This window comes from Eleutherodactylus coqui, chromosome 6, assembly GCF_035609145.1.
Source record: "Eleutherodactylus coqui strain aEleCoq1 chromosome 6, aEleCoq1.hap1, whole genome shotgun sequence".
Taxonomy (NCBI): Eukaryota; Metazoa; Chordata; class Amphibia; order Anura; family Eleutherodactylidae; genus Eleutherodactylus; species Eleutherodactylus coqui.
In genome coordinates, this window is record NC_089842.1 from 24,123,161 (window position 1) to 24,150,179 (window position 27,019).

The 27,019-nt window shown below is 46.8% G+C and overlaps 1 protein-coding gene across 5 annotated transcripts in view; it reads left to right on the plus strand.

Annotated features, from left to right (window-relative positions):
• Nucleotides 1-1,950: 1,950 nt before the first annotated feature.
• The window catches only part of LOC136631958 (venom serine protease inhibitor-like), a 125,293-nt gene continuing 100,224 nt past the window's right edge, over nucleotides 1,951-27,019 (plus strand). Inside the window, exons 1-4 of one of the 5 annotated variants that reach the window (XM_066606481.1) lie at nucleotides 2,039-2,249; nucleotides 2,462-2,525; nucleotides 14,576-14,608; nucleotides 16,284-16,588. In XM_066606481.1, coding sequence (XP_066462578.1) covers nucleotides 2,145-2,249; nucleotides 2,462-2,525; nucleotides 14,576-14,608; nucleotides 16,284-16,468 — 387 coding nt within the window. In that variant the 5' untranslated portion in view covers nucleotides 2,039-2,144 and the 3' untranslated portion in view covers nucleotides 16,469-16,588. Of the gene's footprint in view, nucleotides 2,250-2,461; nucleotides 2,526-14,575; nucleotides 14,609-16,283; nucleotides 16,589-27,019 lie in introns of those variants that run through there. The other 4 variants (XM_066606480.1, XM_066606478.1, XM_066606479.1 and 1 more) reach the window with 4 other exon arrangements.

The window sequence follows — 27,019 nt, forward strand, 5'->3', positions numbered from 1 at the left end:
CTGTATGCAAATTCCCAGCCACCATATACTCCATACACACCAAGGAAAGGTGGCTGCATTTGTGTGCATTTGGTTTACGTGTGACCTCACCCTCAAGAAGGTTCCATGTGGTCCTGAGGGTCTGCAGTGGCGAGGACATGCTGGATCTTATAGTTCCTTATGGAGGCAGAAGGGATGATGAGAATCTGAAGATGTAGGGACATAGTAACATGGCATGTTAGGCCAAAAAAGAGATCTACGCCCATCAAGTTCAGCCTATTACTCCCCCAACTATTATCCCCCCATCCTTGCCCGCATGTTGATCCAGAGGAAGGCAAAAAAAACCCCAATAAGGTAAAAGCCAATTTTCCTCAATTAAGGGGAAACAAATTCCTTCCCGATTCCAATCTAGCTATCGGAATATTTCCCGGATCACCGACCCTTGTGAAGTAATCAGTGATTTTAACCCTCATATTAAGCACCAATATAGCATATATAGATTTAACATACACATGCGTATTTGCTGTGTACTGCATATTTTACGCACATGGAAAATATGTACATATTAGGTGGAGAACATATGCCCGTGTGAGTGAGACCTAAGGAATATAAAATATCAGGGGCACAAGTCTTAAGACACATGCTTTGCTCATCCCCTCTAATAGAACACCTTCCTCTTTCTTCATTTCTCTACACTCTCCCCATCCTGCCACTACCCCAAGTGCCCCGGCCCAGTAATAGTGTCCCCACTCAGTAATAATTCTCTTATAGCGCTCACAAGAAATAATGTGGCCTCCGTGCCCCTACAAACTAATAGCGAGCCCCTCTGTGCCCCCCAATAAATAATATCCCCTCTCTGTGTCCCATCTTGCTCTTCACTTGTCATTGGTAGAACCTGCTCTGATGGGCTGCCTGTGTACCATCATTCATCCTCCTTATTCTGCTCTCTGGCTCTTCTTAAGGCGCTGGACAGCAGGAGACAGGGGAGGATGACACGGCTTTTCACATCTGCATCAGGGGTTATGGTTTTCTGCTCAGTTATGGGAGCAGGAGAGGGGAATCCCCAGGATGCAGAGATCAGTCTGATGAAGGAACCTCTGGTGTTGTAGCCATGTAGACCAAGAGCATAGTCAAGGTTGAGCCAGGAGTCAGTAGCAGGTGGTCTCAATTTGCAGGTGTAGAGGATCAGGTTAGAAAGAAGAGCTAGACAATTGGCAGGGAGCTCAATAATCACACAGGGAGGAAGTGGCAGGGTGCTATCAAGAGAATCGCCCTGTATATACAGTAGTTGGTGAGTTTGTTGTCAGTTTTGTTTGTGGGTAAACTTACTTGCATCTAGACCCTAAAGTTGCAGTGTTGGGCCATATTTTCTTATTCCAACTGTGCCCTTTGGTAAGATGTCCTATGTGTATGGGACACCATACATGTCGCCACTTCTTGTTATCTTCACACGGGAGACAAGGAAGGATAAGGCTACTTTCACATCTGTGTTGGAGGGTTCGGTTTCCTGCTACGTTATGGAAGCAGGAAAGGAGAGTCCCCTGGATGAAGGGATCAGTCTTATGACATAACCGAACAGTGCCGAACGGTCATCATTGACTATAATGGGATCCATTTGGTTTCTGCTCAGCTGCCCAGCATTTTGCTGTAAAAAAAAGTGATGCATGCAACGCTGTTTCTTCCAGTTTTTAGTGCCGTATCTGAAACGCAGCCTCCAAATGGGGATACCAGCGCAGATATGAAACCACATTGACTGAAGATACAAGAATGCCCAGACGTGTGCCGGACTGTATGAGGATCGGCTTCCACTAATAAGAAGCACAGTTACATTTTCATCGGCTACCCAAGCAATCACAACCCAAATGGCAGAACCAGCTATGCCCAGGAGACTTGCCAACTCTCTGGGAGTGCAGGAAGACTTTCCTCTTTCCTGGAGCCTCCGGGGTGTTCCGGGGTTGGCGATGATGTAGGTAATACAGAGCTGCAGATTTATGTAGTCTGTAAATATAAGAGCGTTATTTACCTCGGGAGCATAATTCAGTTTACAATCTCCCACACGGCTGAAGCCACTAACTAGCTTTACGAGTTTTGGCCTGATATTAACACTGCCATTGTCTGCAAGTTACATAGTAAATACCAGCTGACATGACATAACCGGGAACTAAATGGAGATTTACTGCAAGGAAGTCCAGCCTGCTGACACCCACAGAGCCCTATATAATCCCGCACATCCCTGCACCAGTAGAAGACCCATCCGGCACATCACACAGGTAGGTACCTGCTGCTACTCACCTACAGCCTCTCTGATCCAGACAGATAATCCCTGCACAGTATCTTGTATCCGTCACTTGCCATACTAGAGAGTTCTGATACATTGTAACAAACCCCTCACATTCTCAAGATGAGGACAGATCTCCATCACTGACAACAAGCAGAGGTCTCACAAATGCTGACTCTTCTAGTTAAATTCTGTCTTTTACAGGACGAAGGTGAAACTCCAGAACTGACCATGAGACCGGTCTCTGTGCTGCTGCTGGTGTCGCTGAGTGAGTATTTCTTTGTGTTTAGAGCGGATTCACACTTTTCAGAACATTTCAGGTTTAATCTACAGAAAGTTCTTAATTAACATTTTTATAATCATTTTTAGATATTTTATGTTGTTTTCTCCGTTTACCTGCAAACATAGATTTTGAGTTCTACATTGGATCAGAGAGGCTTCACCCTACCCCGCTGTCATGTGACCTCTAAGCTGTATCTCCCTGTGTCATCTAATCAATGTAATAATATATACATATACATGCACTGGATGAGTTCATTCCGGTGATTTAAATAAGCAGATTCCCACTTTTTGGAACATTTTTTGTTCTTTCTACAGACAGTTCTTGATTAACATTTTTTGTATTGATTTCAGATATTTTATGTTGTTTTCTCCATTTAACCTACAAAGATACATTTGGAGTTCTATATGGGGACAGAGCGGCTTCGCTGCTCCCCGCTGTCATGTGACCTCTGAGTCGTATTCTCTCTGTGTCCTCCAATCAGTGTACTGGTGATTTGGCTCCGTGTCCCATCACTGAGGCTGCTGGATCCCATCTTACATATGGCGGTTCTGTTGCATGGTTGGCTGCTATTTTTGCTAAAGGGGGAAGAAACACGGCAGTCCTGCAAATAGACTGTGAATGACAGTCTCAATATCGCCCCCTGTAGTACAGCATGGACATAGTGATAAAATGTATTTCATGTTGCACGGGCCGAATTTTGGGGTGTGCAGCCTGTGTGATCACATAGCCCCCTGCTGAAGGTTAAGCTATAGGTGACCCGGCACCCACGGCTTGTGCCCACTACAGATCTCACTATTTCCCATCTGGTTGTGATAGTTATATATTATATATCACTTTTATTACTGTAGCTTACTGATTGCAGGGAGATGCAATCAGTAAGCTACAGTGCTAGCCCAGCACAGAAATAGAACATGTTGTGGTTTGTTTGCCGCGCGAGATTTCGCGCTCACAAACCGCAGCCGTCTGACTAGGATTGCGTTTGCTAACACCATCCTATGGCAGCTTCCAAGGGCGGAAATTCCGCGGGAAATCCAACAGTGGAATTTCCGCCCGTCTGCAGGCCGCCTTATGCTGAGTTCGGTTTTTGAACACATAATGACATTTATATTATTTCCATCATAAATCTGTTATTTGCTGCATGCAGGGATGATTTTACAATATAAGGGCGCTTTCACACAACAGTTTTTATGTTCAGTTTTGTGAGCCAAAACCAGTAGTGGGTCCAAAATGCAGAAGACCTGCAAATCTTTCCGTTATACTTTCTCTCCACTCCTGGTTTTGGCTCACAAAAAACTGAACATAAAAACCGTTGTGTGAATAAGCCCCAGGCTCCCCTAAAACCAAGAGGTTGTGTTTCCATATCAAGTTACATAGTGGTATATGAGATCTTCGTTGATAGGATTTTAATAACTCTCTTATCCATTGAACTTGTAAGTCCGTGTACACAAAGGTTTTAGAACACCTAGATTTTTTTTTTGTTTTTATTGATATTTACAAATAAAGAAGTTAAGATAAATAAAAAATAATGGATTAAAGGGGTTGTCCCGCGCCGAAACAGGCTTTTTTTTTTTTCAAACCCCCCCCCCCCCCGTTCGGCGCGAGACAACCCCGATGCAGGGACTTAAAAAAAAAACAGCACAGCGCTTACCTGAATCCCCGCGCTCCGGTGACTTCTATACTTACCGGTTGAAGATGGCCGCCGGGATCTTCTTCCTCCGTGGACCGCAGCTCTTCTGTGTGGTCCATTGCCGATTCCAGCCTCCTGATTGGCTGGAATCGGCACGTGATGGGGCGGAGCTACACGGAGCCCCATTGAGAAGAGAAGACGACCCGGACTGCGCAAGCGCGTCTAATTTGGCCATTAGACGGCGAAAATTAGACGGCTCCATGGAAACGAGGACGCCAGCAACGGAACAGGTAAGTGAATAACTTTTTATAACTTCTGTATGGCTCATAATTAATGCACAATGTACATTACAAAGTGCATTAATATGGCCATACAGAAGTGTATAGACCCACTTGCTGCCGCGGGACAACCCCTTTAACTCTAGATTTTCGACTCTCCCAGTCGCCCTTCTAGCTGATATAACAATCAAGGATTTCTTTCTACAGTTACATTCAGATATTGTTCAGAAATTTCTTCCCCACATTGTTGTAGAAGTTCCCACAAATGTGCTGCACTTGTAGGTTACTTTACTTTCACCCTTCTGTCCAGCTCATCCCAAACAAGCTCAATGGGGATAAGTCTAGAGACTGTGCAGGCTATTCCATTCTTTGAAGCTTACCGACTTCTTCTTGTCTCCATAAGTATTTATGACATAACCTAGAAGTATGTTTTGGTTCATTGCCTTGCTGTAACATGAACCCCTGACCAACTAGCTGTACACCAGAGGCGTATAAAATGCTATGGTAGCCCTTTTTATCCAGTGTGCCAGTCACCCTGTGCAAGTTGCCAACTCTGGAACCAGCAAAATAGCCCCAGACCATCACATTTCTCCTCCATGTCTACAGTTTGTGTCACACTCAGGAAGCATTGTTTTACCCACTCAATGGTGTACAGAAACCCTACATGATGTACCAAAGATGTCAAATTTTGATTCATCAGTCTATAAGACCCTCTTCCACTCTTCAGTCATTATTGGAGGTGCTGCTTGGCCCAGGCAAGCCCTTTTCATATTTTGCAATCTTAGCAGTGGCTTTCTTTGGCCGGAGTCACACAAATGTATCTCACAGCATGCATGCTGCAAGATATGCTTGTGGAACATTTAGTTAGTATGCAATGACATTACATGCTGGCTGCGTACCGCTCATAGCCATGTACTATCTTGGTGTGTATGTGCATGCAATACATGCCAAGACAGAACCTGCTGTGATTTTTTTTTGCCCTTGTATATCACACAAGTCGTGTGAGCAGCAACATGGCTTCCTTTGGCAGATTGGTACAGCAAATTAGGTGCGCAAGACCCGTGCGCAGAATATGCTGTGCCGACACGTTCGTGTGAGCCTGGCCTTGCTGAGAATGTACTTCTCAAACCTGCACAGTTGAAATTTAAAGTTTTCTATTTTTTGCTGCATTAAAGGGGTTGTCCGGCCATAAACATTAGGTCTCATTACTTCTGTTTGCCCATTTCCATGCACTTTGTAATATACATTGTGCATGGAAAATGAAGCAAACAGAAGTTTTGGACTTACCTGAAGGGATGCCCCCCCCCCCCCCTGTGTTGCTCCTCCGTCGTCCCTGGTTACCACAAGAATCTTCTCTTCTTTTTGTCGGGGAGAGCCGAGACGGGGGTGGGGCTAATTCTCGGACCTTAGCCCCGCCCCTGTCCCGCCTCTCCTCATTGAAAATAGTGCAGAGGGGCGGAGAGGAGGCAGAGAGGGGGCGGGAGCTCAGTTCCTGCTCCTGGGCTCTTCCATCCTCCCCCCCCCCCTGCACACAAGAAGATCATATATCGGTCCCGGCTGCAGAGAGAAGAACTGCGCATGCGCGGATGAGAAGGGGCTCGTTCCCGTGCCGACAAGAGCTGCTGCGGCCCGACAAGAAGAAGAGAAGATTCTTGTGGTAACCAGGGACGACGGAGGAGCAACACAGGGGGGGGGGGGCATCCCTTCAGGTAAGTCCAAAACTTCTATTTGCTTCATTTTCCATGCACAATGTATATTACAAAGTGCATGGAAATGGGCAAACAGAAGTAATGAGACCTAATGTTTATGACCGGACAACCCCTTTAAGCTGTGCTTGAAGCTTTTGTGCTGTGAGGTGCCAATTACACAAACTGTTGGCTCTCACAAACTTGTCATCTGTTTTGTGCTGGTTTTTGGTCTGCCAGTCCTCTTCCTCCAGTTTCCAAGTTCCATTTGATGGTATAGGAAACTGTATTACCTGCCACAGGGCTTTCTTGGTAATTTCTCTGTAGGACAGACCTGCGCTACTAAGGGTTATAATTATCTGTGTTTTCTTTGGATAATTCCTTTTTTCTTGCCATTATGACAGCAATGTCCTCAATGCTAATGAGCAAATCTGTCCAAATCCTGCCCTATAGGGTGCAATGCAGAATGTTCCAAAACTGGTTATATAGAATCAGAGGGTTTAAAAGCAGTCTACAAAATGTGAGACAGCTGTAGGAATAGTTTGCATCCAATTTCAAACCATAATTTGCTTTCTGTGCTGCAGAGCAGCTTTCCTTGATGTGTGCCCTGAAAAAAAGGCTTTGGTCATAATTAGAGATGAGCGAGCACCAAAATGCTCGGGTGCTCGTTATTCGGGACGAACTTTTCGCGATGCTCGAGGGTTCGTTTCAAGTAACGAACCCCATTGAAGTCAATGGGCGACCCGAGCATTTTTGTATTTCGCCGATGTTCGCTAAGGTTTCCTTGTGTGAAAATCTGGGCAATTCAAGAAAGTGATGGGAACGACACAGCAACGGATAGGGCAGGCGAGGGGCTACATGCTGGGCTGCATCTCAAGTTCACAGGTCCCACTATTAAGCCACAATAGCGGCAAGAGTGGGCCCCCCCCCCTCCCAAAAACTTTTACTTCTGAAAAGCCCTCATTAGCATGGCATACCTTAGCTAAGCACCACACTACCTCCAACAAAGCACAATCACTGACTGCATGACACTCCACTGCCACTTCTCCTGGGTTACATGCTGCCCAACCGCCCCCCCTCCCCCCCACAGCGCACACCAAAGTGTCCCTGCGCAGCCTTCAGCTGCCCTAATGCCTCACCACCCTCATGTCTATTTAGAAGTGTGTCTGCCATGAGGAGTAACCGCAGGCACACACTGCAGAGGTTGGCATGGCTAGGCAGCGACCCTCTTTAAAAGTGGTGGGGCGATAGCCCACAATGCTGTACAGAAGCAATGAGAAATAGAATCCTGTGCCACCGCCATCAGGAGCTGCACACGTGGGCATAGCAATGGGGAACCTATGTGCCACACACTATTCATTCTGTCAAGGTGTCTCTGCATGCCCCAGTCAGACTGGTAATATGTACCTTAACAGTAACCGCGTTGGTGGTAATGTGGTGGTGACTGCGGACCTAGTAGCGCGGTTTTATTTTGTTGGTTTTCGGAATGTGGCCAGGATTAAGTGGGCCGTGGCGGGGGGATGGTGGGGGGTCTCTCTTGTAGTGTCGGTAAAGGTGAAATTCTTGGACTGCCACCAGATGAACCAATGCAAAGGCATTTGCCAAGAATGTTTGTTTTCCCTGTTGGAGGAGGAGGGGGATGTTTTTAAGGCACTACGTGTCCTCTCCACGTGTCCGTGGTTATATGCACCTTAACAGTAACCGCGTTGGTGGTAATGTGGTGGTGACTGCGGACCTAGTAGCGCGGTTTTATTTTGTTGGTTTTCGGAATGTGGCCAGGATTAAGTGGGCCGTGGCGGGGGGATGGTGGGGGGTCTCTCTTGTAGTGTCGGTAAAGGTGAAATTCTTGGACTGCCACCAGACGAACCAATGCAAAGGCATTTGCCAAGAATGTTTGTTTTCCCTGTTGGAGGAGGAGGGGGATGTTTTTGAGGCACTACGTGTCCTCTACACGTGTCCGTGGTTATATGCACCTTTACAGTAACCACGTTGGTGTGAAATGGCCTCGCCGCCATCATGTCTTTGGGAAGCCTCTGTTTCCACACCCCAGAGACATACCATTAGCAGCGGTATAGGCAGAGCCCAGAATTCGTAACATTTCAGCCGTAGCATTAGGACAGGCCCCACTAACATATCACTAGCAGCATTATAGCGGGAGCGCAGTCTTCGTTCCATGTCAGCAATAGTAGCACTCAAGACAGGCCCCACTAACATATCACTAGCAGCATTATAGCGGGAGCGCAGTCTTCGTTCCATGTCAGCAATAGTAGCACTCAAGACAGGCCCCACTAACATATCACTAGCAGCATTAAAGCGGGAGCACAGTCTTCGTTCCATGTCAGCAATAGTAGCACTCAAGACAGGCCCCAGTAACAATTCCGAAGCAGCAGTATAGTGGGAGCGCAGTCTTCGTTCCATTTCAGCAATAGTAGCACTCAAGACAGGCCCCAGTAACAATTCCGAAGCAGCAGTATAGTGGGAGCGCAGTCTTCGTTCCATTTCAGTAGCTGCAGTATAGCCAAGGCCCAAGTTACATTTATGTAGCTAAAGTGTAGGCCAACCCCACACACACTTCTGTACCATGAGTGCAGGTGAAGAACATACAAATTGCTATGATTACACTGTAGGTGAGGGCCCCAAAAAATTGGTGTACCAACAGTACTAATGTACCTCAGTAAAAATTGGCCATGCCCAACCAAGATGGCAGGTGAAACCCATTAATCGCTTTGGTTAATGTGTCTTAAGTGGTAACTAGGCCTGGAGGCAGCCCAGTTTAACGAAAAATTGGTTCAAGTTAAAGTTTCAACGCTTTTAAGAGCATTGAAACATATAAAAATTGTTTCGAAAAATTAGATGAGTGAGCCTTGTGGCCCTAAGAAAAATTGCCCGTTCAGCGTGATTACGTGAGGTTTCAGGAGGAGGAGCAGGAGGAGGAGGAGGAATATTAGACACAGATTGATGAAGCAGAAATGTCCCCGTTTTGGATGGTGAGAGAGAACGTAGCTTCCATCCGCGGGTGCATAATACGTATTGCTTACGTATCGCTGCTGTCCGCTGGTGGAGAAGAGAAGTCTGGGGAAATCCAGGCTTTGTTCATCTTGATGAGTGTTAGCCTGTCGGCACTGTCGGTTGACAGGCGGGTACGCTTATCTGTAATGATTCCCCCAGCCGCACTAAACACCCTCTCCGACAAGACGCTAGCCGCAGGACAAGCAAGCACCTCCAGGGCATACAGGCCACGTGTCCAGCTTCGACACCCAGTAGTTGTAGGGGGCAGAGGCATCACCGAGGATGGTCGTGCGATCGGCTATGTACTCCCTCACCATCCTTTTACAGTGCTCCCGCCGACTCAGCCTTGACTGGGGAGCGGTGACACAGTCTTGCTGGGGAGCCATAAAGCTGGCCAGGCCCTTAAAGACTGTTGCACTGTCTGGGCTGTACATACTGCTCGATCTCCGCACCTCCCCTGCTACCTGGCCCTCGGAACTGCGCCTTCTGCCACTAGCGCTGTCGGATGGGAATTTTACCATCAGCTTGTCCGCCAGGGTCCTGTGGTATAGCAACACTCTCGAACCCCTTTCCTCTTTGGGAATGAGACTGGGAAGGTTCTCCTTATAGCGTGGGTCGAGCAGTGTGTACACCCAGTAATCCGTAGTGGCCAGAATGCGTTGAATGCGAGGGTCACGAGAAAGGCATCCTAACATGAAGTCAGCCATGTGTGCCAGGGTACCTGTACGCAACACATGGCTGTCCGCACTAGGAAGATCACTTTCAGGATCCTCCTCCTCCTCCTCCTCCTCCTCAGGCCATACACGCTGAAATGATGACAGGCAAGCAGCATGGGTACCGTCAGCAGTGGGCCAAGCTGTCTCTTCCCCCTCCTCCTCATCCTCCTCATCCTCCTCCTCCTCCTCCTCCTGAACGCGCTGAGATATAGACAGGAGGGTGCTCTGACTATCCAGTGACATACTGTCTTCCCCCGGCTCTGTTTTCGAGCGCAAAGCGGCTGCCTTTATGGTTTGCAGGGAAGTTCTCAAGATGCATAGCAGAGGAATGGTGACGCTAATGATTGCAGCATCGCCGCTCACCACCTGGGTAGACTGATCAAAGTTTCGAAGGACCTGGCAGATGTCTGCCAACCAGGGCCACTCTTCTGAAAAGAATTGAGGAGGCTGACTCCCACTGCGCCGCCCATGTTGGAGTTGGTATTCCACTATAGCTCTACGCTGCTCATAGAGCCTAGCCAACATGTGGAGCGTAGAGTTCCACCGTGTGGGCACGTCGCACAGCAGTCGGTGCACTGGCAGATTAAAGCGATGTTGCAGGGTGCGCAGGGTGGCAGCGTCCGTGTGGGACTTGCGGAAATGTGCGCAGAGCCGGCGCACCTTTACGAGCAGGTCTGACAAGCGTGGGTAGCTTTTCAGAAAGCGCTGAACCACCAAATTAAAGACGTGGGCCAGGCATGGCACGTGCGTGAGGCTGCCGAGCTGCCGAGCCGCCACCAGGTTACGGCCGTTGTCACACACGACCATGCCCGGTTGGAGGCTCAGCGGCGCAAGCCAACGGTCCGTCTGCTCTGTCAGACCCTGCAGCAATTCGTGGGCCGTGTGCCTCCTATCTCCTAAGCTGAGTAGTTTCAGCACGGCCTGCTGACGCTTGCCCACCGCTGTGCTGCCACGCCGCGCGACACCGACTGCTGGCGACGTCCTGCTGCTGCTGACACATCTAGATTGCGAGACAGAGGTTGAGGAGGAGGAGGAGGAGGACGGTGCTTTAGTGGAAGAAGCATACACCTCCGCAGATACCACCACCGAGCTGTGGCCCGCAATTCTGGGGGTGGGTAGGACGTGAGCGGTCCCAGGCTCTGACTCTGTCCCAGCCTCCACTTAATTCACCCAATGTGCCGTCAGGGAGATGTAGTGGCCCTGCCCGCCTGTGCTTGTCCACGTGTGCGTAGTTAAGTGGACCTTGCCACTAACCGCATTGGTGAGGGCGCGTACAATGTTGCGGGAGACGTGGTCGTGCAGGGCTGGGACGGCACATCGGGAAAAGTAGTGGCGACTGGGAACTGAGTAGCGCGGGGCCGCCGCCGCCATCATAGATTTGAAGGACTCCGTTTCCACAACCCTATACGGCAGCATCTCAAGGCTGATAAATTTGGCTATGTGGACGGTTAACGATTGAGCGTGCGGGTGCGTGGTGGCGTACTTGTGCTTGCACTCCAACACTTGCGCTAGCGACGGCTGGACTGTGCGGTGCGAGACATTGCTGGATGGGGCCAAGGACAGCGGAGGTGAGGGTGTGGGTGCAGGCCATGAGACGGTTGTGCCTGTGTCCTGAGAGGGAGGTTGGATCTCAGTGGCAGGTTGGGGCACAGGGGGAGAGGCAGCGGTGCAAACCGGAGGCGGTGAACGGCCTTCGTCCCACCTTGTGGGGTGCTTGGCCATCATATGTCTGCGCATGCTGGTGGTGGTGAGGCTGTTGGTGGTGGCTCCCCGGCTGATCTTGGCGCGACAAAGGTTGCACACCACTGTTCGTCGGTCGTCAGGCGTCTCTGTGAAAAACTGCCAGACCTTAGGGCACCTCGGCCTCTGCAGGGTGGCATGGCGCGAGGGTGTGCTTTGGGAAACACTTAGTGGATTATTCGGTCTGGCCCTGCCTCTACCCCTGGCCACCGCACTGCCTCTTGCAACCTGCCCTGCTGATGCCCTTGACTCCCCCTCTGAAGACCTGTCCTCCTGAGTAAGCGTTGCACACCAGGTGGGGTCAGTCACCTCATCGTCCTGCTGCTCTTCCTCCGAATCCTCTGTGCGCTGCTCCCTTGGACTTACTGCCCTTACTACTACCTCACTGCAAGACAACTGTGTCTCATCGTCATCGTCCTCCTCACCCACAGAAAGTTCTTGAGACAGTTGGCGGAAGTCCCCAGCCTCTTCCCCCGGACCCCGGGAACTTTCGAATGGTTGGGCATCAGTGACGATAAACTCCTCTGGTGGGAGAGGAACCACTCCTGCCCAATCTAAGCAGGGGCCCGAGAACAGTTCCTGGGAGTGTTCCCGCTCCTGAGCAGGTGTCATTGTAGTGGAGTGAGGAGGCTGGGAGGAAGGAGGAGCAGCAGACAGAGGATTCGGATTTGCAGCAGTGGACGGCGCAGAACTGTGGCTGGACGATAGGTTGCTCGAAGCACTTTCTGCCATCCAGGACAGGACCTGCTCACACTGCTCATTTTCTAATAAAGGTCTCCCGCGTGGACCCATTAATTGGGCGATGAATGTGGGGACGCCAGAAACGTGCCTCTCTCCTAATCGCGCAGCAGTCGGCTGCGACACACCTGGATCAGGAGCTCGGCCTGTGCCCACACCCTCACTTGGGCCTACGCGTCCTCGGCCACGTCCACGTCCACATCCTCTAGGCTTACCCCTACCCCTCAGCATGCTGTATTACCAGTGATTTGATTTCCCAGGCAGGAAATAAATTGGCGCAAGCCTGCAGGCCAAATATAATTTCTTTTCCTTTTTAGCAAAGGGAAGACCCCACTGCGTATATTCAATGAACAAGAAGTTTAATATCTGTGGTGTGGCCCTCAAAAAGTGTCACACAACTATAGTGTAGCAGAGTTATTAACTCTAGCAGAGCAGGTATTTGCCAGTCAGGAAAGACAATGGCGCAAGCCTGCAGTAAACCGTAGCTGGTTGCGTCTGATTTTTGTACGTTGTCCACGCAGCACACACGTACACGGAGACCTTAGGACTGACACAGGCAGGCCAAATATAATTTATTTTCCTTTTTTGCAAAGGGTAGCACCCACTGCGTATATTCAATGAACAAGAAGTTTAATATCTGTGGTGTGGCCCTCAAAAAGTGACACACAACTTTAGTGTAGCAGAGTTATTAACTCTAGCAGAGCAGGTATTTGCCAGTCAGGAAAGACAATGGCGCAAGCCTGCAGTAAAGCGTAGCTGGTTGCGTCTGATTTTTGTACGTTGTCCACGCAGCACACACGTACACGGAGACCTTAGGACTGACACAGGCAGGCCAAATATAATTTTTTGTCCTTTTTAGCAAAGGGAAGGACCCACTGCGTATAATTAATGAACAATAACTGTGTTGTGGCCCTGCCTACACAATTCTGTCCCTGTAGTATCAACGGAGGGTGCAATGCTTTGCACAGACGATTTTTAGAAAAAAAAAAATATGCAACACTGCTAACAGCAGCCAGCACAGTACTGCACACGCTTAAATTTGGCCCTAGAAAGGACCGTTGAGGTTCTTGAAGGCTACACTCACTCCTAACACTCTCCCTGCCTATACACCACTTCTGTCCCTAATGCCGGGTGCAATGCTCTGCACTGCCGATTTTGAGAAAAAAAAAAAAAAGCACTGCTAGCAGCAGCCTGCACACAGGTAGATGTGGCCCTGAGAAGGACCGTTGGGGTTCTTGAAGCCTACACTAACTCCTAACGCTCTCCCTACAGCAGCACCAGCACGATAGTACTTTCCCTCAGCTAACTCACAAGGCATGTGTGGCGAGCCGCGGGAGGGGCCGACTTTTATACTCCGGTGACATCAGATCTCCCCAGCCACTCACAGCAGGGGGGTGGTATAGGGCTTGAACGTCACAGGGGGAAGTTGTAATGCCTTCCCTGTCTTTCAATTGGCCAGAAAAGCGCGCTAACGTCTCAGAGAGGAAACTGAAAGTAACCGGAACACCGCGTGGTACTCGTTACGAGTAACGAGCATCCCGAACACCCTAATATTCGCACGAATATCAAGCTCGGACGAGTATGTTCGCTCATCTCTAGTCATAATCATAAAGCCATTGACAGCCAAGCAGTCAATGCACGCACATGCACGACACACAGCTGTGCTACATACATTCTTTATCCCATATAACAGGGATCACAACCAACACAGCAGAGTCCTGCACACACTGATCACCCCCAGGTCATGTGATCCTAGACTCCTCCCAAACAGGTGACTGATCACATGGCGGTGACATCATCACATGTCCTGTAAACACATGGCTGCTGTCAGGCTCTGCTTGTTTTATGTTTTAGGACCCCTAATGATGTCACTGTCATGTGATCAGGGGTGGAGCATATAACTCACTCACAGACAGGTGGTCGTTAGTATTTTGATTAATTTGTCTGGCAGAAACTTTCCTTATTAAGCCTTTATCAGATCATGTTCATCTGTGCTGCGAATCACTCACATATCTTTCTAGTTAACATACTGGTCTGAGACTGAGAACACATCTACAAGGAGATGAGAAAAAACAAACAAACAACCTAGATGCTGATTTTACTGAAATCCTATAAATATTTACCTTCCATAATACTTTATAACAGTGTGTAGCGGTATTATTTGGGCACCACATGGTGGTATTTCTTCTGGCGTCCAGAGAGGAAACCAGACATCTGATTTCTGCTGATTTGTGTTTTGCAGTTGCGGCTGTCATACTCATCAATGTGCGCGCAGGTGAGTATTATACATCATAACGGTCGCCTATCAATACTCTTATATGCTGTATATTCTGTGATCGCTATTGCTGCGGCTCATCCAGTACGGTCTGCTCCCCCCATCACCCAGAAATTACCTGCATGGAAAAATTTGAAAAGTCTTAGGTAGGTGTCACACGAGCGAGAAAATTGTGCAAGATTTGTGCGTTGCGAGGTGCAGACATTTTGCTCAAATATGAACCCCCTCCTTTTGAATGGGGTTAAACACATAAGCGATGTTTTCCCACATGGCTCCACTATGCGATGCTATGCGAGAAAGAAATTGCGGCATGTTCTATCTTGCTACGTTATCTCGCATCGCAGCCCCATAGTCCTCAATGGGGTCGGTGGCAGCAGCGCCAACCCCATTGAAAGCAATGGGAAAAAGTCTGCGATCCTCTACCATGGCTGTCACTGCTGCGCCTGAGGATACCTTCATCCCTAAAGTGATGCAAGGCTGTTTACACATGGTGGGGAACGCAAAATTCACAGCCCCATTTTGCGCTCACCTCGTTCCTGCACACTAGTGTTTTTCTCGTGCGTTTTTTTTTTCACACGATATCGCTGCTTTTTTTTTTAACGTGACTGTCAATGGGACTTTCTAATGTTAAAAACACAATGCAAGTTTGTGCTTTGTGATTTTTGTGCGATGCGTTTTTAGCATTAGAAAATTCTATTGATAGTCGCGTTAAAAAAACGCAGTGATAACGCGTGAAAAAAACGTGCAAGAAAAACGCTAGTGTGCAGGGGCCCTTAGGGTGATCACACAAATCTAAAACAAGTTTGGACACAGGACACAATAAATTTTGGAGTTTTCAGGAACCTGTAAAACAAAAAAGCAGAAACAATATTTTACTCTCTGAGCCAAAACATGAGAGCTACAACTGAGCCTCCGTAGCTTACTCACTGAGCCACAATATTATCAGTGACCCACCATTTCTTACTCATTGAGCCTCCATGTAACACTGAGTCACTATATAGCCACTGCGCCACTTCATATGCCTCCGGCCACTCTCACACATCCGTTTGTTACATCGATTACTGTGGCGTTTTGCACGCCGCGGTAATCGTGGTATAACGCTCCCATCCTTTTCAATAGGGCCTCGCAGACATGCTCTCGATTTTCGAGCGCTGTCTGCTCTTTTTTTACAGCATTTAGCACATCTCATCAATGATGGGGTGCGCTAAATCTCCTTGTTGGAGACAGGAACATGTGGCCGAAAACTATTACATTTGCAGCGTTTTGCCGGCCGCGGGTGTTACAGTGGCCTTACTGAATAACTTTATAACCACCAAGTCATCTCACATCCAGTAAGTCACTACCGCTGATCAGAGGCATAAGTGTGGGGCCCCAATGCAAAATCTGCAACAGGGGCCCCAACTATATTACTTTATTCATAAGACTTGGCTCCCTATATGGAGGAAATATGTTATGGGCCCCCTAAGACTCCTGGGCCCGGGTGCAACTGCATCCCCGGCATCCCTTATAGATATGCCCCTACACTGAGTCACTATATCTTATTCACTGAGCCAATATGTCACCCACTTGGTTCCCAGAAGGTCCTGCCATCTCTGATGCCTCTCACATCCTGATTACTGTATATGCCTCCATGTGTATTCACCCCTCCCCCACTAACATGATTATAATTTTGCAGAGTCGTGCTCTGAGAACCAGACACTCTCAAAATGTGATGCGAACCCCAAATGCCAAGCGAACTGTACCTTTACACCTAAAATGTGTGACAAGAGATGTGTACCAGGATGTATCTGTGTGGAAGGCTACGTAATTCGGAGTGATCAAGATAAGAGATGCATCCGTCGTGAGGAGTGTCCTAAGTAATAGAAGGCCCGGACCCGGGAGCCATCAGGGCGGCCATATTTGTAACCTCCTCCTTCTATTATCACTATCTGTGGCCGCATTCTGTATTTCTGTCACCTGACAATAAAAGATTCACAATCATCTTCTGTGTTGTCTTCTGTACCAAGGACTGTGTTTACAGATGGGGCTGCCCTAGGCAGGGTCAGAATACGCCCCATTTAAGGTGGTATTTACAGGGGCCACTATTGCACCTGAGAGCCTCTGGGCTCACACTGATTTACTGTATGACTGGCCTTTCATCCCAATGTTCCATCTGAATCCTTGAAAACAGCATTTACATCTAAGGAATAGTAGTGCGTAAGAGTTGGGGATCAGCTTGTGTTCACGATTGCTATATTAAGGTGACCAGACGTCCGTATTCAGGCGGGACAGTCCCGCTTTGAGACCTCAGTGAGACAGGCATTTGTCCCACTTTCCAGTGACATCTGGTCACCATTAAAGTTATTACCAACTAGGGTGTCGCAGCTCCACAGACGGAAATCACTCTGCAGTGCCATGGGCTGGATGCACACACTGACGGCAGTGTGTGCATCCTGGATCTTCCTCCTCCCCTCCCCTCTGCTCACCTCACCTCCCCTCTTTGATTCTGCAAGAGAGAAGAGGAGAGGGGAGGAGGTGCTACTGCCAGCGCACATGACCGGGTCAGATTCTGCATGCAGGAGCCTGCAGCGGAATCCGTCTCTGGCCAACGACTCAGCGTAACTATGCTTTCTGTATTGCAGATGAACCCAGACACTCGCTGTCGGTCATGCGCAGTACAGATTTTTTTTTAATGTCTGTTTTTCCAAAGCCGTCACTAGACTATGATGCACCTGTGGGCACCTGTGGTCTATCCGCAATGCCAATTATGGATGGGCTGCAGGTCGGACAGCTTCCATTGACTTCAATGGAAGTTATCGGTGTGCAGCCCGCACAAAAATAAAACATGATGCGATTTTAAATCCACTTATGGAAATCACTAATATAAATGCATCACAGAAGGGGAAATATAATATAATATAAGGGGAAATATATGAGTGGCTGTCTTATCGGTGTCCTGCACAGGTGTTATTGGCTCCTCCATTTGGTAGTCAGCTACCTGCATGGTGAGAGGAGGATGCATCTATATGCACTCCTCACTCAGTAAATAATGGCCATTTTCTGTGATTGCACTTATGGAAATCACAATCGCTATCCTCTAATGTGAGCAGACATGCAAATGTTCTATTTTTTCAATGGATGTGAAATACAGCGGATCGCATACATGGGTGACGATCGCGGATTCCACAATTAAATTTTGGTTGTGTGCAGGTGTCCGAAGGGTGAAACAGGAAAATGTACTTTTATTGCAGTTCCAAGCAAGCAAGACAATGTCCAATACAGTCCAATTACTGTATAACAGAATGCAGAGCTTGGTGACTGGAAACACCACTTTTTCCTACAAGATTGAGACAATGAGGACCATTGAGGTGGGCTTGCAGGCTTGGCCAAAATACAAACTAATACCTCGTAAATTCTATGGTTATTCCATCTGGCTATGTATGCAGGTTTGCAGGCGAGTGTTTTGATACTTAGTCAGTGTGTTACTTCTGTCCATTAGTTATGTCCGCTGTTCTGAGTTCACCTTCTGGCGAGTTTTGTGTCCAGTTTGTAGTTCTGCAGTTCACATGCCAGTAAGTCCCTGCAGACTGTTTGTCCCAGTTTGATGGTACACTTACTTACTGCAAATAAGGGAGATGGAATAAATCCTCCACAGTGCCACCTATTGAAAGGCAGCATTCCTTCGAGTCAAAGTGGGACTTTTTATACAGTCTTGTTACAATGACTGGGAATCAAAAGCAAGGCCAGACTCCATGTACATACAGCTGTTTTCGGGTTATTGCCCATCATCAGTGTACAGTAGGAGTCTGGCTTTTGCTAGTGAGAGGCCTGGGACAGGGGTCAGAAACGCTCTTTTCTCCTTAGGGAGAGCAACTATATACTATAAATAGAGATGAGCGAGCATACTCGTCCGAGCTTGATGCTCGTTCGAGTATTAGGGTGCTCGAGATGCTCGTTACTCGAGACGAGCACCACGCGATACTCGTCTCGATTAAACGAGCACTGACCATTGAATTCAATGGAGCCGGCAATACAGCCGACTCCATTGAAAGCAATGGGATGCCTGCGTATGCGGGATGAATTGTTGGGAAGGACTTAAATATATAAGCCCTTCCCTGCAATTCATCTAGAAATGTGTAAAAATAAAAAATATATATATACTTACCTTGTCCCGGCAGAACGATGTTAGCCCATTGAATTCAATGGAGCCGTCAATACAGCCAACTCCATTGAAAGCAATGGGCTGCCGGCGATCGCGGGATGAATTGTCGGGAAAGGGTTAAATATATAAGCCCTTCCCTGCAATTCATCCAGAAATGTGTAAAAATAAAAAATATATATATACTCACCTGGTGCCGACAGACGGCGTTCAGCGCGGCAGGCTGCAGTTCTCCTGAACTGCTCTGAACAGCTGTGAGTAGTATTCAGCAGCCGGGATTTAAAATCCCCGCCTGCTGAATAGGATGCCTCTGATTGGTCACAGCCTGACCAATCAGAGGCCAGCCCTCACTCACACCCATTCATGAATTCATGAATGGGTGAGTGAGGGCTGCCTCTGATTGGCTCAGCGCAGGGACAGCTGAGAGCTGCCCCTGAGCCAATCAGAGGCAGCCCTCACTCACCCATTCATGAATTCATGAATGGGTGTGAGTGAGGGCTGGCCTCTGATTGGTCAGGCTGTGACCAATCAGAGGCATCTTATTCAGCAGGCGGGGATTTTAAATCCCCGGCTGCTGAATACTACTCACAGCTGTTCAGAGCAGTTCAGGAGAACTGCAGCCTGCCACGCTGAACTCCGTCTACCGGCACCAGGTGAGTATATATATATTTTTTATTTTTACACATTTCTGGATGAATTGCAGGGAAGGGCTTATATATTTAACCCTTTCCCGACAATTCATCCCGCGATCGCCGGCAGCCCATTGCTTTCAATGGAGTCGGCTGTATTGACGGCTCCATTGAATTCAATGGGCTAACATCGCTCTGCCGGGACCAGGTAAGTATATATATATTTTTTATTTTTACACATTTCTGGATGAATTGCAGGGAAGGGCTTATATATTTAACCCCTTTCCGACAATTCATCCCGCAATCGCCGGCAGCCCATTGCTTTCAATGGAGTCGGCTGTATTGACGGCTCCATTGAATTCAATGGGCTAACATCGTTCTTCTCTGCCACAGCTGTTACAGCTGTGGCAGAGGAGAACGATCGTTTCTATCACTTTCTTGTGTTTTGCAGATTTTCACAAATGAAAACCTTAGCGAGCATCGGCGATATACAAAAATGCTCGAGTCACCCATTGACTTCAATGGGGTTCGTTACTCGAAACGAACTCTCGAGCATCACTGAAAGTTCGACTCGAGTAACGAGCACCCGAGCATTTTGGTGCTCGCTCATCTCTAACTATAAACTATAAACTAAGTGAGGAGACTCAAATGGCCACGCACGCTCCTCTGGGTAATATGCAAATAAGGGAGATGGAATAAATCCTCCACAGTGCCACCTATTGAAAGGCAGCATTCCTTCGAGTCAAAGTGGGACTTTTTATACAAGTCTTGTTACAATGGACTTACTTACTGAACACACTAACACACATCTACTCTATATTAACTGCTCACAATTGAACTTTTCTAGAACTGGGTGGGTCTATATATGGACTTTGACTCCTCCCATGAGTATAGTACGCAGGGGGGTAGATAGGAACCTAAGAATACTCAATCATTGGGTACATTCTAGCCCTCTGGTTTAGACTTGATGGTTCTCCAATTACCAACTCTATGTTAGCAATTTTCTTAAAGTGAACATAACCACATTACAAAATAACAATTTTACGAATCCATATTATGCATTTCATGTAGTAACAACTTCAGGTCACTACAGGATCACAGACTTTAATGAGTCAAATGTGGACAAAAGATGTTTCTGTTGGATTTGGTTTCCATTCTTTTCCATTTATTTTTGGAGGACAGAATAGGGTAATCGACTGCACTGTTACGTCTACAAAAATAACTCTTTCGGGGTTTCCTCTAAATGTATGAATACTATTCTTAGTGAATCAGATGGAACAGCAGCAGGGGCAGAGCTGGGAGGAAGCAGTGTGGGGGGTAGGTGCAATGAGGCGGGGGTGCCAGATCAGCCTATGGTCAAAGGAGGCAATTAGATGATCGATGCAAGAAAGTGAAGGAATAGATGGCTTTAGGGCTAAAAGACCATTGATGTAATAATCAAGTGACCAGTCACATGTCTAGAAGGGCTGCTGAAGAATCGGAAAGACATTTAATAATGCCATGAGCATGTGATCAGTCACATGTGTGGGAGGAGTCAGACTCCAGGCTGAGCCGTCAGGGGAGTGATTTTTTTCCCACTTTTTGTACAGTGCAGAAAATGAAGATCATCATGAGTAAGTAAAAGATTTTTTTTTGTAAATCAGGTTTTATTGGTATTTTTCATTTTTTATGTTATTCCACAAAACAATAAAACAAAACGCAGTATCAAAGCTTACAGCAGTCTTGTCCAAATCAGACTGACAATAACACTTACATAAACATGTTACTTTGTTGATAAATGCCATCACATGTCAGTAAAAAGACACAGTTGAAAGACTAATGCCAAACATTGACAAAAACTGTAAGGGGTATGAGTGGAGGGGGTAGCGTGGAAAGGAGATGGTGGGAGGGGAGAGAGGGGTAAGTCTTGAGGTGAATAGTCAAGTTGCAAAGAAAAAAGGTGAGAGGCTACAGATGATGAGCCGTCGAGATGGCAGGGCCGTGATGGTCAGGCTCTCTCACCCATGGGGTAGACATGATCCTGGGTCAGCATGAGTCTGCATCCGACTGTATAGTCACCTGATCCCCCAGCAACCAACAGATCCACCACGCCAATTCCCTTCCTCCGCATAAACCCAGTAAACCACAACAGGGCCCAACTCGGAGACCCTTATTCAGACCCCCTGGATTAGACATTCCTGTTGCGCCGGATGTCAAACCATATCTTGCCCTGTTAGGCAAGTTGCAGTGAAAACCCATTTCTATAACTACTAACAATCTTCCCTGAGATTCTGTCAGGGACTCCATATCTGTAAAAATTTATCATGGGAGTTTTTTGACCAACTGGATAGCTCCTCCAAATTGTAGATGAGATCTACTATTTCTCTCCACTGCACCCAAGTTAGGGGTATCTTTTGAAGCCACTGAAGAGGTATCAGGGCCTTAGCTGCATCTAGTAGGAAAGCAATCAGTCTCTGCTTAAGTGGGCAAAAGCATGCAGAAGGCTTCCATAGGGAAATCATGTCAGGCGTAATCTTCAAGTTAGGGGAGAGTCTCCCCAAAACCCTTTCTACGTCCCGCCAGAATGATATGATGATTGGATAATCCCATCACATATGCAGATAAGACCCTACTGCTGCGTCGCACCTCCAGCACCTGTCATGCAAGGCCAATTTATAAGCATATAGCCATTGTGGAGTCTTGTACTTGTTAGATGCACTATTCAGGCACAATCCACTGCTTCTGTGTCTGGCAGACATGGGCGTCGTCCCATTTTCCCTGTTCCCTGAGCTTATATTTATTCTCATTCAGCACTCCTAGGGTTAATTGCTTCTGGGTCTCCTGATCAGCTGATGCACCTTTTCTACTTACCGCCCTATATAGCTGCCCTGGGCCTTTCAGTCCTTGCTGCAGTGTTGTTGAGAGATGTGTTCCTATCACATCATGTTCAGCGACTGCTTCGGCAGTTACCTTGCTACCTTGCTGTTTGCTTGTATTCTGTATCTTCCATTTGTGTATTCTGTTGTTTGTAATTCCTGTGAGCCCGCTTCTCTGTTTATCCTTGTCCCCTTGTTCCTCCTTTGTTTCTGTACTCCCCGGTCTTGTTCTATCATTGTCCTATAGGTGTTCTGGCCCGCCAGGGTAAGTCAGTGTGTAGTGGCCCACAACAACATCCTGGTCCTCTCCATAAATGTCATACATGTTTTGTCCTATGTAGATGCATGTGCAAACCTTGTCCTGCCATATCCAGTGTGTGTGTTGTTGCACAGCGGCAGTGCTTGAGAGGTTAACAGTAATAATATCCCTGCCTACATGTAGATGTATCAGCTTGTCTTGTCATGTGGTACAAGTAAAGTGATAAATGTGAGAGCTGGAAAGCGGGAAGAGGTCTTCCATCTTCTCTACCTGAGAGAGTGCTAACACAGAGCCACGTGGAAGCACCTGCAGCTTCCATGTAGGTGAAGATGGAGGAAAAGGAGTGGAGTGTGAATGTGAAGGAGTGATTCCTGTCATCAGAGAGAGAGAGAGCCCTACAAAAAGTTCTGAAAACAGGTACCCGTTAGCACTACAGGCTTTTCCTGTGTGGCCGTCCACAGTTAGGAGCACCACACAGAGGTACTTTATTGTGACACCCACGCGCCTGCTGTGTGGGGTATGTATTGGCTAAGCCTTCTTTAATAATTGTCTGCCGGAGTGTCTGCGGAGTCACCCCTGACTCCCTCCTCCTCTGGAGTGCTCCCAGTCCAGGAACGCTGCCATACAGATAACGTAGGACCGTATTCATCCTGTGTATCCTCCCTACCTCTGAGTTATAGCCTGCTAACTTGATACCAGTTATACAAATTTATTACCCAAGTAAAAGTTACACCGGGCCCTGATCGTTCCTGGGGGCCCAAGGTACTATCCACAAGTGTCTGTGTTCATTTCTCTACCACGTAACATACCAGTGTGTGGGAACGGTGGTGTCACGAGTGATAAGTACTACTACTCCCCCCATCCCATTTATTGGCATTCCCCATCATAGGGGTGTCGAAGCTGGCCTGCGATTCTATACTGGCCTTGGCTGAGTGTCATCCCTCTGGGACCGGAGCCTGGTAAGTGCCACAGTGACAAGTCAGCACTTATCCCTCCCAGCTCTTAGTCAGGTGCCCAGGGTCACCCCCCTGGGGTGTTTCAAGTGCCTAGAGGAAGACCATGGGGTTGTTCTTATTAGGACGTCAGCCTCGCTTATAGGCAAGGGTTTCCGTCTCCTGGTTATCAGTTCAGGGCAAGATACCTTCCCTAGTTTTCATCCATATACGGGGCTTGTACATCTGGTATCTTACCTCCCACGCTGGGGTTGGCTGTCAGCCGTGCCTGATTGGATCATGACCTGCCCGGTAGGTTGACACAGTGGTTTCACAGCCACAGTCCTCACAGTACCATCTCACAAAGCGTTTGTAATGACTGTCCTGTGAAAGTACACAAGGGGAAAGACCAAAGGCTGCTCTCAAAATAAATTTCGTGCCCCTTGATGAGAGGGAAACATTCAACTCTTTTCCCTAGGAAATAAGAAAAGCCAGTTTAGCCAGCACTGGAGAGGAGACGAAGCGCTTAGGTAAAATCAAAGCCCCTCGATCTATATGTACTCTTCATAGGGAACCGGAGAACTTCTAATAGAGTATTGCCAACGATCCCTCAGCAGTGGATACAACAGCGGATCCCTTGTGGAATGTACTAGTTCCTTCCAGTAACTAAGCTAGGTGGCTTGATAGAAGTCATGGATGCAGGGCAAGTCAATGTCTTCCTCTGAGCCTCTCTTCGCCATTAAACTGTAGGCCAGATGCGGTCTCCAAACATATTCAGAGAAAACCAAGCAAATGAGTGCGGAGATAAATGTGGTTGGAATACTGAATTGTAATGGTGAATGTCCCTTCCCTCCCTCCCCTTAACAAAATCATTTTGCTCCCCATTGATCAGGGTGGGGATGAAGTCTTCTAGTCTTTTAGCCAGGAGTTTAGCCCAGAGTTTAACATCAAGGTTTATCAGGGAAATGGGCCTATAACTACCACACTGTTACGATCATGTGGGCAAACTAAGAAAGAGGCCCCAACGATCGTAACATAATGCACCCTTTTTGTAAGTGTGGGCCTCTTTCTTAGTTTGCCCACACGATCATAACACACACATGTCGGGATCTTTATTCTCGTTCTGTATCAGCATGATGTGCACTTCTTGAGATTGTTTCGGCAGGGCTTCTCCCTGTAGCAGTGTGTTAAAAAACTCTATTAGGCGAGGTGCTAAAGTTGTTTTGAAGGTTTTATAATATACTAAGGAAAGACCATCAGAGCCTTGGCTTTTACCTCTGGAACTGTAACCGGTATCAATAGTGTTGCTGCCTCACTCTCCTAATTTGGGAAAGTGCAGTGTATCTAAATACGAGTCTATTTGTTCACTTAGATTCTGTAAATCGAAAGGAGTTGCTTGGTCTCTAACATTATACAGATGTGAATAAAACTCTTGGAATTCTATTGCTATTTGCGGGGTCGAAGTAACCCAACTACCGGAGTCCGTTTTGATGGATTTATTGAGATTTTTGGTGCACACATTCTTAAGCAATGATGACATTAACTTACTTCCCCGGTTGCCGTCTGCATATACCACATGGTTTTTGTTAAACCTACAGTCCAAGCACTGCCGCAAGTCCCTCCTCGTGGAAATCAATTTTTCCAGGTTGTCTTTTGTCTGGTAGAGTCTGTTAAAGAATTTCTAAAGAAGTACACCTAAATCAGGTAAAATCAATTAATAAGAGTCACAAGTGACTTAGCCGTTAACCAAAAACTCAGTCAAAAGATGTGAATCCAGTTAATGGTAATGGGGTTCTGAATCTCAGACGCCCAACACCGTACTTTTATTAAGAGGAAAGAAAAGGCGTAACTATCATATAGATATGGGAAGGATTATATAAATGTCACATATGCAAGATATAAGGTTATATACATTTTTGGCTAAAAGATTATATTCTCAGGCTTAAGATATCATATTTGGCGTAAACATGTTGGAATTTGCAGATGTCGCATAAACAGCACAATTACAGTATAACCCCTACACACTCAGCAATTCTTGCAACATCCTGATACCATTTCTAAGATAATTTGGCACATAATTGTGTCTCCACAGTTTGGGAAAGTACAAGATTTCTCAGGTCCGTACATGGTTCATGACCAGGCCTTAAAGGGATCATCAGAACCAAGATCTTTGAACCAAACTAAATTTCTCTCACAACTCCTTCCTTAATTATCTCTGAAATGGCTTCCAAGGATGCTACCCTATCTAGAGAACTTAAAACAAAGTAGACCAGCTGTCTTTGCTACGTTCACCAACCCTGCCTGTCAAGACCTGCCCTGAGGAAAGTCAGGAGATCTTCCTCCTACTCCTCTGTCCCATCCCCCGACTGGTTCAGGTCTCTACTATTCCTATGTCTGTTACTCCGAACAAATAGCGCATAAGGGGTTATATAATTCCAAAATATTTCATCCAACAGGTAAAGTATATACGTGAATAAATTAGTCCAATAATAGTCCATTATAGTAAATTGTCCATGGTATATATGATAGTCCATTAGTTTGTTTATCTACCAAGAAGCATGGAATCCTTTTAAATTATGCTCTCATATCCACAATACATGCAATTGTCGAATTTCTACAGCATATGCTTCCCACATATGGTACAAGGTGCTTTATCAGTTGTCAGAACAGTCATAAGGTGCGTCTCAGTATTTTGTGCATCCATCAATCTCTTAAGAGATTGTCCTGGAAAACATCTACAATTAGTGCTCATGATTTTCTTAGATATAATAATAACAATCTTAGCATTTATGACAGTCACCAGAACCAATAATAGTCCTTGTAAAAACATATTTACAACCCCCGAAAAACATGCCACCCAAACCTTTAAACCAATTTACAGGATTTAAATAGGATAGCCACTCTGGCCTCTTAGTCTTGTCATCAGATATAGCTTTGCGGTATAGTTCCTTCACCTTTGTGGCTTGCTCCAGGTCATGCATAAGCTGCATATTATAAAAGGCATCTTCCAATGCTTCGACCATGTGCGTGTTTCTCAATGAACCCAACATCATACCCATGGGTCCACCTAGAACTGCTCCTACCTTCTTGGCCCAGTGAGTATGAGCAAAATGTACCTTCTTATCAGATGTATCATGTTTATATAACATACGTGAAGAGATATGCTGATAGGGAAATTCATCATTTTTCCAAACCCAAGTTACTGTTTCCAATTTGATTAAAGTATATGTCTATATACATTACTGCCACATACTGCATAGATGCAACCCGGAAGCTTAATCTCTATCCCATGTATGAACGCAATGGAATGATAAACTAATAACACAGTATTAGGAAAGAAAGATCAAGAATAAGCTTCAACATTAATAAATTCCTAATAGAAAGCTTTAGCTACCACAGGGGCATGAGAGCGTACCCAAGCTTCTATTTCTCACTCTAGATATGATCTCATGATACATAATGGCTTTGTTACAGCATTCTTTATCTAATGCATGCTCACTAGACACAATTGAAATATTGTGAATAATACAGGAAGGGAAGTAAAATATTTCCTTTTGTTCCTTTACAGAAGTAGGAGTTAATTAAAGTTGGTAAAGGC